Source organism: Leptosomus discolor, chromosome Z (assembly GCF_034619465.1).
Source record: "Leptosomus discolor isolate bLepDis1 chromosome Z, bLepDis1.hap2, whole genome shotgun sequence".
Taxonomy (NCBI): domain Eukaryota; kingdom Metazoa; phylum Chordata; class Aves; order Leptosomiformes; family Leptosomidae; genus Leptosomus; species Leptosomus discolor.
In genome coordinates, this window is record NC_141419.1 from 33,731,414 (window position 1) to 33,747,632 (window position 16,219).

General features: G+C 41.7%; 1 protein-coding gene across 3 annotated transcripts in view; it reads right to left on the reverse strand.

Annotated features, from left to right (window-relative positions):
* PCSK5 (proprotein convertase subtilisin/kexin type 5) overlaps positions 1-16,219 on the reverse strand; it is a 260,747-nt gene that overhangs the window by 91,546 nt on the left and 152,982 nt on the right. For all 3 annotated transcript variants that reach the window (XM_086480272.1, XM_086480271.1, XM_086480273.1), the window contains exons 11-12: positions 2,137-2,254; positions 877-1,065 (exon numbers count right to left, since the gene is read on the reverse strand). In XM_086480272.1, coding sequence (XP_086336398.1) covers positions 877-1,065; positions 2,137-2,254 — 307 coding nt within the window. The remainder of the gene's footprint in view (positions 1-876; positions 1,066-2,136; positions 2,255-16,219) is intronic.

Sequence of the window (16,219 nt, forward strand, 5' to 3'; positions counted from 1 at the left end):
CCTGAATTTGCACTAATGTTGGAAATGCTGCATTGGATAAAAAGATACTTGTTTGAGTCCAGCCTGGAGAAAAAGAGTCAATTTGACGCAGTGACACAGTTTCTCCAAGAACATACCACGGAGGTGACAGGATGAGAACAAGGACTCATCTTTCTCAGTGGTTGTTGTTAGAGTGACTGGAAATTCAAAATTAAGTGTCCATCACAGATCTGTGGGATGAAGGAACTGGCTGACTTTTAAAAATTTTAATAGGCTGTTTACAAATGGATCCATTAATTTCAAAGTACTAGTGCAACTTCTCAGTGTTATCCTATTAGAAGCCTTTCATGGGCTGAGCATACTACTTCCATATGCAATGGAAAAAAAAAAGGGTATGGCAATTGGTAACATTGGGAGTCACAACCATATTCACAAAGCTTAAATAAATAGTAGTAGTGAACTACTATTCTGTCTAATTCTTGTCACTAGTGAACACAGGATAAGAAAGGAGAAAAATTAAAAATAAGTGCCAATAGTACGTAGAAACACACATCTATTCAGCTTCCTTCTGTAACACTGAGCCTGTAATTCTTTCTTCTCATTTTCCAGCCATCTAAAAATTGGTGAGCCACAAAAGACTATCAAAATTGATGAGTCTTTGTTTTGGAGATGATGTATTTCAACAGCTTTATAGCCTACTCTTTTATGATAAAGACAGAGATTGCCATCTTTGGGTTCATTTGCACTTCACTCTCCCCATCTCTTTCAGAAAAAATAATTAGCCTGTGTCTGCCAGCAAACCTACTGTAACAATTTGACTGTTCTTTGCTGATGCTGCAACCTCAGTGCCAGCTCTGCACACTGACTGGACTGTGAAGTTGCATTGTCATACTATACCTGTTGGCCAAGAGCTGTGACCTAGTTCCAGAGGGAGAGGTTAGGTAAATTGCCAAGTCTCCACGTCGAGGGTGAGTAATAGTGATGCGCACAACAACATGCTCCAAGTAGATCACATGGTGGTTAGGATTATCTGAACAGCCAGTGGCTTTGTAAATTGAACGGACAATGCTGTCAGGTCGTATTGTTCTATAATATAAGCATATAAAACAAGATGAGCATTTCTTGCTTGTTCTGTAAAATAAGACAACCACATCTTTTTTGTTCAGTAGTGAATGACAGTGTTGGACAATTGTTTCTGAGAAGTCAGTAGCCTATAACTGTTAGTAATAATACTTACTTCCTAGCTGAAACTATCACTACAGTGTAATTATTTTACTGCAGCTAATAGCAACTACCTGGCTTTCTGTTAAGCATGTACACATGCTAAAAGAGGACAGTGAAAAACCTGTAATAGGAATAAGCCTTTGGGACAGAGCATTTTTGTGGATTAGTGGCCAGCTGAGAATTGTTGGGATTGTCATGGGATCACAGCTGGTTGTTAAGCCCCAGGAAATGCCTGGCATAGCCAAAGTCCTTGCTTACGTAATAGCAAGCATTACATGTTAACTGTATCAAACAGCATCTGACTCAGCTGGTTTAAATTGGCACGACATCCTTGCAGACTATACCAGTTATGAATCAAGCCTGTCAAGCATATTTATCAAACAATAATCTTAATGCTTTGGAAGTGTGCCTTATGACTGATGCTGTCTCTGTATCCACAGTGTGCACATACAGAATTTTGCTTGGTTCTACAGAGACCCTATCCTAGCAAGCGGAAAGCAGTTCAGTCTTAGCTTCTGAGCTAGAGACTCTCCTGTGACTGAGAGAGAGACAGTATCATGCAGTATTATAATGAAAAGAGTATTTACTTAGATTCTGGATTGGTAGAGTCTGTACTCATTTTACAAAGGTAACTGCAGTGACCTCAAACAAACATTCTTCTTTGATGCATCATCTATATCAGAACTGATCATTATCCAGCCTAGTTTGTTTTATGCTTTCAACTTCTGGGGCGTTCTTTAAACTAGGGCCTTTTCCCAAGCACTACAGGGAACAACATTTACAGGTAGATGACCTGACATCTCTGAAGGTGACAGACATCCCCAATATAGCTTTCAAAATGACACATTATATGCAATGCAAGGAAGGGGGTAAATTACACCCAATTTCTTTCCATAAGTTTATGCCAGCAAGAGTTTTGGCAGCGGGTATTACTTGATTTGCCGATCTGTGTTCTCCACACACACATGCTGTGGAGGGACCGTTGTCCACTTTTCTGCTTCTATCACCATTGCTTCAGCATCCATGAGTCCAAATCCATAGAGGTGGCTCACTGCAAGGTAAAACCAGAGTGGTTGCAATTATAGCACAAACCCTTGTTTTTCAACATAGACTAATTCCAGAGAGTCACATCTTAACAGGAGCTGCTTCTTTTCTACTTCTTTGTTGTTTTCGCACAAAGCTCAAAAATCTCCTTGCCAGAAACAATACTGACTATACCTAATTTGTTCACTGAATCTGTCACTGCTTTACCATAGAAGCGGCAAATGAACATCATGAATAACACAGCCTTACCATGAGGAGCATGGACCAGAACTGCAGAATGCCAGGGATTGCAATTACCTTTTATTGCCCTTTGTCCACGTACATTAATTCAACCCAGTCCTCTTATATGTTATAATGTTAAAAGGTGTAACGAATTGGGTGGTGGGGTGGGAGTATTTCTGTTATCAGATACCAAACACATGCACTTACGTAAATATTGAAGGTAACTAAGACAATAAATTTAAGAAGAAACAGACTGTCTTTTGTAACTGCTGTATGCTCTTTACTTCCCTGTGCGTAAACAGCATGTGGATGCTCTCCTATTCCTGTATGCAATACGGTTGCCACTGGCTAGCCAAGCAGCTAGATCCAACATCTCCCTACAGCTGTCTGCATGATGAGGGTGAAAATCAATGATATTTGAAGTACAGGGATCTAAAGATAATCTGGTTTTCATGCAGAGTCTGTGTCACAAAGGGTCCTTCCTCTACCGTCTTTGTAGACTTGCAGATGAGCTTAGTGCTGGAAAGAGCTGTTAACGTTGCTGTCAACCTCTGATATTACCTACTGCATGCACTGCATGCACAGTGGTGCTAAGCCTCCAGGCCTGGAGGTTAGCACTCTGTAAACGCTCATTCCTGGATGTTTCATCCTCACCTCTATTCTCCAGGCCTGGAGGTTAGCACTCTGTTAACACTCATTCCTGGATGTTTCATCCTCACCTCTATTCGCCTTTCATGCCATGGAGAGCCAACAATGGTCCCCTTGTGAGAAATTCAATGCCCAGTAATTTAATGCCTCAATGCCTTCTAGTCAAAGAAACAGAAGGCTTTAAAGCATCATCTTGCTTAAGACACAAAACCCCCCAAACTTTGAACTGCCCAATACCCAGACAAGGTGAAGTATTTCCAACAGACTTGTGTCAATTCTGTATCTTTCACTTTGTTGACCTAAGTATTTCAACAGTTCCAGCAGTTGACAAATGCTAAAAGTTTCACTTACTGAATCAGTTGTGTGTTTTTGGTTGCTGTTCCAATCAAAACAGAAGCTTGCAGATGGATTTTGATGAATTAGAAGAGCTGCTAGTGATGTTGCTTTATTTTGACAAATTGGTAAAGTTCTGACAGTAGAAGGTGAAAGAAAAAAGCTTCCAGAGGGAGGAGTTTAGATCACAAATATTAATAAACCAGTTTTGCTTGCTACCACTGGCACTGCTACCAGAAAATCCTCAGAAAAACAAAATGCCATTTTAATCAGTAATGCAACAGCGTATAGGGTAAGTCTTTCCAACTGCACTTTGCAGAGGGTTTGTGAAAGCTGCCTCTATTCATTGCCAAACCAGAATATAAAGGACTCGATCCAAAAAAACCCCCTTGTCAAACAACAAGCAAACAGTTCAAAGCATAAAAACAATCAGTGCTTAAGGATTCCATCTTCCAAATATGGCAGTATCTCATACCGTCTGAAACTGCCAACTGAAGAGGGTTCCTCAATGGAAAATACTGCAAGGTGTAACAACTGTGTAAGGAACTGCTTTTCTTCCTGTCTCCTTTCCCTTCAGCCCCTAACTGAAGTGTACATACATGGAAATGTTCATTTGGAGAGAACTAAACACAGCTCTTCTGCCAAATGAGGCAGGTACTGTTTTCAGAAATGAAACACAATGACTAAAATATATGAAAATAATTAAATTCAGCCCTCATTTAGCCTTCTGAATTCTCTTTAATGTATTCCACAAACAAATGGACAGGGAAAGAGACGTCCTATGTTTAAATGTGGGTGCAGGCAGCCAGAAAAAGGGCAAGGAAAACTAACTGATGGAGAAACTGTACTGTGAAGATGGTTCCTGTCATGGAAATCTCCTTGGTTATAGATGTCATATTGCAAAACTGCAGCTGCTGATGACAACATTTATCTGTGAAGTCATTTGGCTGTTCTGACACTGCATGTATTGCTCTGATATTTAAAATTTTAATTAATAATCATTCTATCTGCTCTGAAGAACAGTAGGAGGAACAAGAGTGTTAACTCACATGGTCTGCAATGGTACACAGTTACTCTGCATAGTACTACCTTTAATTTTCATGAACGGAAAAATCTTTTGGGCTAACACATGGAAAATGCATTTTTAATTACTGACAGGTAGGAATTTGCATTGGGTTAGCACTCAGGATGTCCAGTTGTAAAATGCTGTGTGTTCAACTTAACTACTGAACTTAAAGAAGAGCCATATTTCTCCTCTACTCTCCCTTTCTCACCCAGAAGTAAGGGCAGAAGAGTACCTAACATTGCCACCACCAGGCAGTGACCTTCTGATGAAAACTTACATGGCTTTTAAGCCACCTCACCCTAGAACATTTTTTGCCCTAAGATGCAGACTAAAAATAAAAATAAAATCTAGACATGAACATTCTATCTTTCCTACCCTAAAAATTACTTAGAATTGTGTTCATTTTTCATCCATGAGAAAACATTACCACCCAAGGTTATGTGGCTGTGTTAATTGTCCGTGATTCGATGCTTAAATTCTCTTGCATGAAAGCAGAGGTGGGAGTGAGAAGTTCTGTACCTGCTGACTTTTTTTCCACAGCTGAAAAAGGAGTACATTTTTTCCTTGAAAGGCCTTCCCATTGAAATAAAAACTTCCGGACAGTCAGGGATGCTCCTAATCACTTCCACGTGGGAAGCCTCCAGGCAGCTGACATTCGGCTGTCTGCAACATTTGCACTTCAAAGCCCTTGATCCATTGGGTTGGTTAGCAGCTGCAGGTGCCAGCAGAGGCCCATAATTTTCAAATACTAAATAACAGTGACTTAGGAAAGAATCACAGAGTTACCGAAAGTAGTTGATCCCATGAGTCTTAGAGAAGAAAGCAGATTTTGTTTTCTACTGCCTTTGAATTGCACCTCTTCATCTGTGTATGTGCTAGTACTGCCGTGAACCCTATGCCAGGGTGCCTCTCCAAGAGGTTAAAAAATTACCTCAATGGTCCACATGGGGCCATAAATGTCTTCTGGGAAACATCTGGAACTGCCACTGACTTGTGAATGGTACTGAGCTTGCTTCTGCTAACCCAGATAGAAAAGCAATATTTGAAAGGTACTGATGGTTGCAGACGGAGATAAGCTGACTGCATGTTCAAAATAGTCCAGGACCTCTCACATACCCACTTAAGTGCTCTACATTATTGGTGCTGTGAATTGCTACGGGGCTCAGTTGTTGCTAGGAATCATTGAGCATGTCAGAGGGGCTATAGGGCTGTTTTGTAAGAAGATATTTGCCTTTAAGAGACAGAATAGGAATGTGATGTGGGTGCAATGTAAGCTGGCAAGTAAGGAACAGACTGTTGCTCTTGTTGAGCTGAAGGGTTGAGAACTGTGATCTCCTGTGATCAAGGCGTCCATGGGCAGAACTGTCCGTGAATCCTCCCTCTACTCATGCAGCAATGCAAACCGATCCATTCCTACCTCTGTAAAATCACAGGCTTATGCAGAGCTTTACAGATGCAGGACAAGTTTCAGAGAAAAACTTGCCTCCTGCAACACAAAGTAAATATTGAGGTTTAGCTGATCTCTTTACTCCTCTTATCATTACAGAAAATAATATTTCTCAAGGCTAAAGTCCATTTATTTATCCCTGGAGCAATTCCTCTATTAGCACACCATGAAATCAAGGCCTGCGCAGCTGCTGGATAGACTTACACAGCTTTTTCTTAATCCCTTTGTTTTTGTCTCAAACTGCTATTAAAAATTCAATAACTTTCTCATTTATATACAAAGAATATGTAAATCTACCCCCAAATCTAAAGACAGCATGCATATCCCACTTGACTTGACTAAGAGAATGGCTAGTGTTAAATCATAACACAGAATCATGCAGACCCCAGGAAAAGTGAGACCAGACACTGAAAATACACCATTTCCAGTGCCTCAGTGCAGCTAAACTTGATTTGTTAGGCTGCAGTTTCATGGCCTGTCATCAAGATGTCTCATCAGTGCTAAGCCTCCCTTGCTATTTTACTCATCTGCAAAAACCATTACAGAACATTTTCTCCCCACTATATTTTTGGCTTTTGAATTTCTGTACTGTGAAAGCAATATTGGAAATACAAACATTTTGTATACATATACCAAATATTAAATCAGAAGGAGAGAAATGGTAACAGCTTCAGTTTGTCAAATCAGGAATATGCCACTTTCCTAAACTAGATTTACATTGATATATAAATTATTATGACTTGTTCATTTATGCTACTTTAGCATCTTGATCCAGTCTCCAAAATGAGAATGACAAAAAGGAGTCTAAAATGCCCCTTATACTGTGGTTTTCTTGAATATTGCTTAGCAAGACTAGAAGATGTGAGACTCTTGAGTTACTCTCGTCCTGTAAATACCTCAAACCTATCTACACCAATATTTCTTTTACATTTGACATTTTATTTGCAAATATAAAGCTCTATCTCTGTATTACTTTAAGTTTCTGTCATTTGCTTAGTGCAGCAAAATGTTTCAACCAGGAAAGACAATTGTCTAAAGAAAATGAAAGGACAAAAAAGGAAAAATGTGATGACACATAGCTTAAAATATTTTAATTTTGTTTTGTCACGTCCCAGCTAAGAGAAATTGATCTTCAATGAGAATTTGTCTTGTTTCAGCCATATTCCGCTTCATGTTAACCTATGACCAGTAATCTGTGATAACTGGAGGTGATTTCTGAAACACATAACTGCTTTACAAGCCAATAACACAACCGTGCAAGGACATTCTTTTTAATTCTTCCTTGTAAAACCAAATCCCTCATGTTTTTTAGCTTAAGTACATTATTTGTATTTTTATATTTTAAACCAAATCAATCCCTCAATTTTTCTACTTAAACACAAAGCAAACAGCAAACCCAGTCCTCTCTCCCCACAGAATTCCCTTTAATCCAGGTATTTTTAGGGACTCACTAGTGATGCTAGAAGATTGAGTTCCTATTCTGACCATGACACCAGAGAAGGATTTGATGGACAGAAAGTTGCCCAATAGATTTATCTTAAAATTGGCAGCTACAAAGATGCACAATGAGAAACTGAAGGGCCTCTATATAATAGAATCATAGAAGCACAGAATGGTTTAGGTTGGAAGGGAGCTTTAAAGCTCATGTAGTCCGACCTCCCTGCCATGGGCACCACATCTTAATAGACCAGGTTGCTCGAAGCCCTGTCCAACCTGACCGTGAACACTTCCAGTGATGGGGCACCCACAACTTCTCTGGGCGACCTGTTCCAGTGTCTCACCACCCTCATCATAAAAATTTTCTTCGTTATGTCCAATCCAAGTCTACCTTCCTTCTGTTTAAAACTATTGCCCTTGTCTACTACAGGCCCCGGTAAAAAGTCTCTCTCCATCTTTCTTACAAGCCCCATTTATATATTGAAAGGCTGCAATAAGGTCTCCCTGGAGCCTTCTCTTCTCCAGCTAGAACAACACCAACTGTCTCAGCCTTTCCTTATAGAAGAGTTGTTCCAGCCCTCTGACCAATTTTATGGTCAGAAAGGTGCCAACAGAATATTTAAAAAATTGCTTTTATTGAGCTTCCAGTTGTGTTTACGTCTGATTTTTGAATTATTACAAATAATTTCTTCAATATATACTAAACATGGATTTACCTGATAATAGATTTGACAAAAAGATCAGCCCTCTGAATTTTGCATTTTTTCTGTCTGTTAAAAAGCTCCTATTCATTGATAAAATAAAATGTAGATTGCCCAGGAACACTAGTGGAACAGCTAATAGAAGCTGAATCTCTAGTAGCCAGTCTACCTTTGTGAGTAGTTTCTGGATGCAAGTCTGACACTGCATCAATAGCTATGAGACTTTGCACCACTTAAAAAACAGCCCTAAACCTCACCATCTTAAAACATTAAGGAATTAAATCCAAGATCACATTTGCATTCACATCCTGGCAGTATTTATCTACTTCAGAAATTTAAAACAGATAAGGTTATTAAGCATAGACATCGTTGACAATAAGGCCTAAGAGCAAAATAAGCTTTTAGGGCACCAGAGTCAGACTCACTAGTAGTGACAGCAAGTACCACCCAAATAATACCACCTTCTCATAAGTGTTAGCAGCCTCAGTGCAGAGGTCATTAGTCTTGGGATTTAGCCACCTCACGGTCCATGGTCAGCAGTAAGCATCGATGTGTACTCAGCATGGCCATGCCAAGTTCTCCTCTACCCACAGCAAGACCTGAATCAGTTCCCAGTTTACTTCTCTGAGCTTGTTTAGCTATGAGTAAACCTCGTTAATGCAGTCCCCAGAGTACATGGTATCTACTGTGTCCTGCACCAGGGGAGGTTCAGGCTGGATATTAGGAAGAATTTCTTTACTGAAAGGGTTGTCAGGCATTGGAACCGCCTGCCCAGGGAGGTGGTGGAGTCACCATCCCTGGAGGTGTTTAGGAGGCGGGTAGATGTTGTACTTAGGGACATGATTTGGTGGTGTTGATAGAGCTAGGACAAAGGTTGAACTCAATGAACTTGAAGGTCTTTTCCAACCCAAACTGTTCTATGATTCTATGATTTTCCCCAGTGTCAGAGAAAATACCAGTGAACCTTGCTGAAAACCTCAGCAGAGTGACAAGGAAGATCGGTTTGCTTCTCTGCCTCTGAAGGAGCAGAGTTGTGATAGAAACAGAAAACCTGACTACTGCTGGCTGGTGATTGCTAAGACAGACAAGCTGCTGCTTCTCTGCAGCTGCATTTGGCTGTACATCATAAAACCTCTACTGAAGACATTCATTTATGTCGCTTGAAATGAGCCAGCTTATGTGAATGGAATAAATCTGAGGATTATGTGCATTTAGAAGGAAGAAAAAGGTTTGCCGAAATAAAGTTGGCTAAGGAGCATCTACAGTAATAGAAGCTATAATTTTTTAACTAGTGATAGTCTTTTTATATTGGATTTTTTTTCCAAAAAGCACAAAGATTCATTGAAAAACATGGCAGCTTGCAAGTTTTCTTTAAAAAACAAAAGCCATTTTGTGGCCGCACCATGGAACAATTTTTAAGAAAATGTACTCATTTCCTCTATTAGGATCAAATTTACCCTCAGAAGTACATTTAGGATTCCCTGATATCTCAAAAGCAGCCACATGTCATTTCATCCTATCAAACAATGAAAACACCTCTTGGTGAGAGCCTCTATGCTAGGCTTCATCTCAGAACAGATGATGACAGATGAGTCAAAGGCACTGTAAGTGGAAATGCTGACAGATAGTTAGCAGGAGACGCCAAGACAGCATTTCTGTGCTGTCAGGCGTATCAGACACATGGTGCAGATCATCCTTGTTCTGTCTCACAGAGTGGCTGTGTCTGTTCAGAAGTGTCTGTGCTCCAGGTGGATATTTACTCTCAAACTATTTCCTAGGTGAGCACAGGGCTGCAGCAGATTTTGGCAGAGGAAGGGTATACACAAATACATAGAAAGTCATAACAAAATGTTTTGCAAATTATTTAACATTAATGATGGTGATTTTTAGAACTAAAACTATACCAGTCTCACCCCAAAGCAGAGAAATTATTACTTAACTAAGCAGACTTCACACTATCCCTGTAGAGCTGTGTAGCAGATTCTGATCAGTAACCTGAAGCAAAAGGGAGTTAAACAATAAGCCAAATCTACACAGATAGCTGGACCAGTAATTCTGGTAATAGACCTTGTGGATGAATTTCTTCATCCCCTGACTTAAAAATGACCCCCCAATAGCTTACTTTTCTGAAGGGAAAAAGTGGTACAGTTATAAACAACTTCAGGCATCTAACTGATCTGACTTGTCCTATGTAGGCCTATTATTACTAGATGTTCTGCATCCTGACAGGGTGCTCTAAGTGCTTGAAATACTGTATAGTAGGTGGTGTGATCTGCTTCCTAACTGGCCTGAATTCTTGTTCCACTGAAGTGGACACACTCTGATAATAAAACAACTGCCAGTTTTGTAATTGCTGAAATGCACTGTAGCAATGCAACAGCAATGGAGAGCTTTGGTGTTCCCAAAGGCAGCTGCTTGCTGTTTTTAAAGACAGAACTACCCCGTGTTCAAGATGTTCACCATTGCCATGGATGTATGCAGGTACAGCTAGATATTTGCCTACAACATTCTGACAACTTTACTGCTTCAATGATCAGTATATAAAGAGGTCATACAAATGCATATGCCTTTTAAGGACTTTTCTTTTAAAATGCAGTCTTCATTGTCTGTAATTAAAGCATTCTGCTTTGGAGAGTTGTATAAGTTTATCATTCACTTTTAAAATTAACTGCTCCTGATTCTTCTTTCTTAATACTGCAAAATAGAAATCTATATTTCACATTAAGTGGCAGATTCAGGTTTTGAGCCCACAGAGGAAGACTTCTATCCCTCTCCTTCCTCCCTGCCCCCCACTCCTTTGCAGAGTTTTGATAAAGGTCTGAGTTGGGCTTGTTAAAAGAAAATAATGTCAAAGGTTATCATTTCCAGGATGGCGTGCATCCCGTTAGTGCTTCAGTCACTTGGCAATGTTTGGAATACTAGAAGCTGCAGAGCATAGTAATTGTGCATAGCTTTATATCTAGGACAGACGGACATCAAGTCTGTCAGCTGCTGAGCAGAGGCATTATCTTTTTAAATTCTTTGTCTGCCATGCTGATCATGGTTTGGTGACAATTCTGAATGGTATTCTAATAGGAATTATATTCCTAATTTTGCCTTTTGCCTGCTGTTACTCCTGCTTTAGACACTTATCATTTACATTTTAAAACTTGTGTAAGTTTGACTCACAATATATAACCCCAAGAAAGCAACTAACTGTAACACAAAATATTAATCTACTTTCTTTATGTATCCCAGCATACGCCTGAAGTTTCTGCTTAGACATTTTACATTCACAGGTCTGTTTCTTGCTTGTCAGAGCCAGGATAAAACAGTACCGCAGAGCCAACGAGTAATGAGAAGCTTGGATAACGAAGAGTTTGAGGCTAGGAGAAGTAATGACATCTCCTTGGCTTCTCTGAAAGATTCCCTCTCCTCTTTTGTACATATCCATCTCTGGAACTATATGGATATATTCCTGATCTTATATGCCTTTCAACTGGAAGCAATGCTGCATGGATCTCAACTTGCGCTAAGGGAAAAAAAAATCCAATAACCATGATCTCGGGGGCAGAATTCAATGTATCTTCCAGCTACCTTCCCCAAAACCTAAAGAGATTTTTTAGGTCTTGCTCAAGGCTAGCAGAGTTCAGATAGCTGGTAATTTGTTTGGGTTTAACATATGAAACACTGAAAAATTCCTAATGCAATTTTAATATTACATTTAAAACCCCCTTTATTTATAGGTGTGAAATGAATTGTTGCATGTGGGAAGGAAAAAAGAGCCACCTAGAAATGTTGTAGTGACCACACAATTAAGAAAAAAAATCACTTAAAAATTGCTGCTAAAAATGCATGGTTTTACTCCACTTTTCTTCAACTATCTTAATTTTCCACCTCTGATATTTTCTCTAACTACAGCAATGCTTTCTGTATGACACAAAAGGTTATGGCATTGACCCTGTGATTCCTATGATACTTAAATGTGGTTTGAGACTCCTGAGGACACAGACATTTTCCTGTCCTACATGTTCTGTCAGTGCTGGGGGAGACACTTCCACTCACAATTAGACTAGCTATTAACTGTAGGTGGTTTGCTTCTCTCCTTTCCTGCTGCTCAGACTTCAAACAACTTCCAAGCAGGGCCTACAAGGCAAAAAGCGTTCAGATTAATCTAACCAGTTCAGCTAATCTAAGAGTAATAGCATGTATGTGAGCGAGTGCCAACATCTCTCTCAGACTTTACATCTACCAATCTGTATGTATGGCTAGACTGTCTTTTCCAAAAATACATTTAGTTTTCCAGAACTCTTGCTGTCAGCTGCCTACTACTTAGAAGCATAGAATCATTTAGTTGGAAAAGATCTTTAAGATCATCAAGTCCAACCGTAAAACTAACACTACCAAGTCCACCACTAAACCTTGTCCCTAAGCACCACATCTACACGGCTTTTAAATACCTCCAGGGATGGTGACTCAACCACTTCCCCGGGCAGCCTCTTCCAATGCTCGACAACCCTTTCAATGAATAAATTTTTTTAATATCCAGTCTAAACCTCTCCTGGTGCAACTTGAGGCCGTTTGCTTGTCCTATTGCTTGTCTCTTGGGAGAAGAGACTGACACCCACCTCGCTACAACCTCCTTTCAGGTAGTTGTAGGGAGCAATAAGGTCTCCCCTCAGCCTCCTCCTCTCCAAACTAAACAACCCCACTTCCCTCAGCCGCTCCTCACAAGACCTGTTCTCCAGGCCCTTCACCAGCTTCACTGCCCTTCTCTGGACATGCTTCAGCACTTCAGGGTCTTTCTTGTTGTGAGTGCCCCAACACTGCACACAGCATTCAAGGTGCGGCCTCACCAGTGCCCAGTACAGGGGCAAAATCACCTCCCTACTCCTGTTGGCCACACCATTGCTGATACAGGCCAGGATGCTGTTGGCCTTCTCGGCCACCTGGGCACACTGCCGGCTCATGTTTACCTGGCTGTCGACCAGCACCCCCAGGTCCTTTTCCACCAGGCAGCTTTCCAGCCACTCACTCCCAAGCCTGTAGCGCTGTGTGGGGTTGTTGTGACCCAAGTGCAGGACTCGGCCCTTGGCCTCAGCCCATCCAGCCTGTCCAGATCCCTCTGCAGAGCCTTCCTACCCTCGAGCAGATCAATGCTCCCACCCAATTTAGTGTCATCTGCAAACTTACTGAGGGAGCACTCAACCAGATCATTGATAGAGATATTAAACCACACTGGCCCCAGTACTGATCCCTGGGGAACACCACTTGTGGCCAGTTGCCAGCTGGATTTAACTCCATTCACCACAACTCTTTGGGCCTGGCCATCCAGCCAGTTTTTTACCCAGTGAACAGTACACTGTCCAAGTCATGAACAGCCAGTTTCTCCAGGAGAATACTGTGGGAAATGGTGTCAAAAGCTTTACTAAAGTCCAGGCGGACAACATGCACAGCCTTTCCCTCATCTACTAAACAGGTTACCTTGACATAGAAGGTTTGGTTAATAGAGATCAGGTTAGTTAAGCAGGACCTGCCCTTTGTAAACCCATGCTGACTGGGCCTGATCACCTGGTTGAACTGTATGTGCTGTGTGATGGCACTCAAGATGATCTGCTCCATAACCTTCCCTGGCACCAAGATCAGGCTGACAGGCCCGTAGTTCCCCAGATCCTCCTTCCGGCTCTTCTTGTAGGTGGGCGTCACATTTGCTAACCTGGGACCTCCCCAGTTTGCCAGGATTGCTGAGAAATGATGGAAAGTGGCTTGGTGAGCACCTCTGACAGCTCCCTCAGTTCCCTTGGGTGGATTCCATACATCCCCATAGACTTGTGTGTGTCTAAGTGGTGCAGCAGGTCACTAACCATTCCCCCTTGGATTATGGGGCTTCATTCTGTTCAATGTCCTTGTATTCCAGCTCAGCGGCTGGATGCCCTGAGAACAACTGGTCTTACTATTAAAGGCTGAGGCAAAGGCGGTATTAAGTAGCTCAGCCTTTTCCTCATCCTTTGTCACTATGTTTACCCCCACATCCAATAAAGGATGGAGATTCTCCTTAGCCCTCCTTTTCTTGTGAATGTGTTTATAAAAACATTTTTTATTGTCTTTTACTGCAGTAGCCAGATTAAGTTCTAGCTGGGCTTTGGCTCTTCTAATCTTCTCCCTGCATAACTTCACAACATCCTTGTAGCCCTCTTGAGTGGCCTGCCCCTTCTTCCAAATGTCATAAACTCTTCTTTTTCCTGAGTTCCAGCCAAAGCTCTCTGTTCAGACAGGTTGGTCTTCTTCCCTGCTGTCTTGTCTTTTGGCACACGGAGACAGCTGGCTCCTTTGCCCTTAAGATTTTCTTCTTGAAGGATGTCCAGCCTTTCTGGACTCCTTTGCCCTTCAGCACTCCCTCTCAAGGGACTCTTGTCAACCAGGCCCCTAAACAGGCCAAAGCCTGCCCTCTGGAATTTCAAGGTGGCAGTTCTGCTGACACCCTTCCTTACTTCTCTGAGAATAGAAAATTCTTTAATTTCATGATCGCTGTGCCCAAGATGGCCTCCAATCACCACATCACCCACAAGTCCTCTTTGCAAACAGCAGGCACATTCCCTTGGCTCCATCACCAGCTGTGTCTGGAAATTATCTTCCATATACTCCAGGAACCTCCTAGATGTTTCCCTTTTGCTGCATTGTATTTCCAGCAGACATTTGGAAAGTTGAAGGTGCCCATGAGAACAATGGCTAGCGATCGTGAGACTTCTCCCAGCTGGTTATAGACTTTCATCTCTCTCTTCATGCTGGTTGGGTGGTCTACAACAGACTCCAAACATGATCCCTGACTTACTGGCCTTTCCCCTGATTCTTACCCATAAACACTTGAAACTTTCATCACAATCATCAAGCTCTAGACAGTCAAAACACTCCTGAACATACAGGGCTGCCTCACTGCCTCTCTTTCCTTGCCTATCCCTTCTGAAGAGTTTACAGCCATCCATTGCAGCACTCCAGTTGTCTGAGTCATCCCACCATGTTTCCATGATTGCAATTATACCACAGCCTTCCAGCTGCACAACGGCTTCCAGCTCCTCCTGTTTGTTGCCCATGCTGTGAGCATTAGTGTACATGTACTTCAGTTGCACTATTGATCCCGCCACCTCGTCTTGGAGAGAAGTTCTAATTCCCATGTGACTGTTCTCAGGCACTTCCATGGTTTCTAATGCATCAACAACTCTTGCATCTTTGCTGCCATGTGGATCTCCATCCCCCACCTCCACTGAGATGGCTAGAGTGCTGCGTGCATTTGTACAGGGCCATTTCAAACATGCTCTAGAGTACTCAGCATATAGCGGAGCAGAACCACAGGTGCTCACTAGCACACTGTCCCTCAAACATTGGCATGCCACCCCCAGGCTTATGTCTAGTGAGGCTGGTTTTATCCCTTTTCCCCTTCAAATCTAGTTTAAAGCTCCTTCAATGAGTCCTGCTACCTCCTGTGCAAAGATCCTTTTCCTCCTTTGAGACAGGTGTACCATGCCTGTCACCAGCAGGCCTGGTGTCATTTAGACTGACCCATGATCAAAAAACCCCAAAATCTGCTGGTGACATCAGTCTTGGAGCCAGTTACTGATCTGCTGAGTCTTCCTGTTTCTTCCCTCATCATTCCCTGCAACTGGAAGGATAGAGGAGAACATTACTTGTGGTCCTGATCCCTTAACCAGTTGTCCCAAGGCCCTGAAGTCTCTTTTCATTGTCCTTGGACTTCTTACTGCAACTTCATTGCTGCCTACATGAAAAGCCTTACTTAGTTCTGGTTCTGGTTCATGTAGTTCACATTTGGAAATGGTATGTTATATGCTTGTTTCTTGATAAATGTAATTCTCCCAATATAAATGTGATTCCCACAACATTAAAATTGCATAGCTTAATGTCTGGTAAATAGGACTGCAGATGAGAGAGTCTTCTGACGATGTTATCATTACACCAGTGGTTTAGAGAGCAACACTATCGAGCTGGAGTAATTTTTTCAAGGAGTAATTAATTTGAACACAAAATCTGGCTTAAGGGGATTCCCTGGGTGGTCTGTGTCATGGATTTGCAATGAAGCCATGGGCCTGCCAAGAAGAGCTGGTGGCCAGAGGACATGGCACTAGG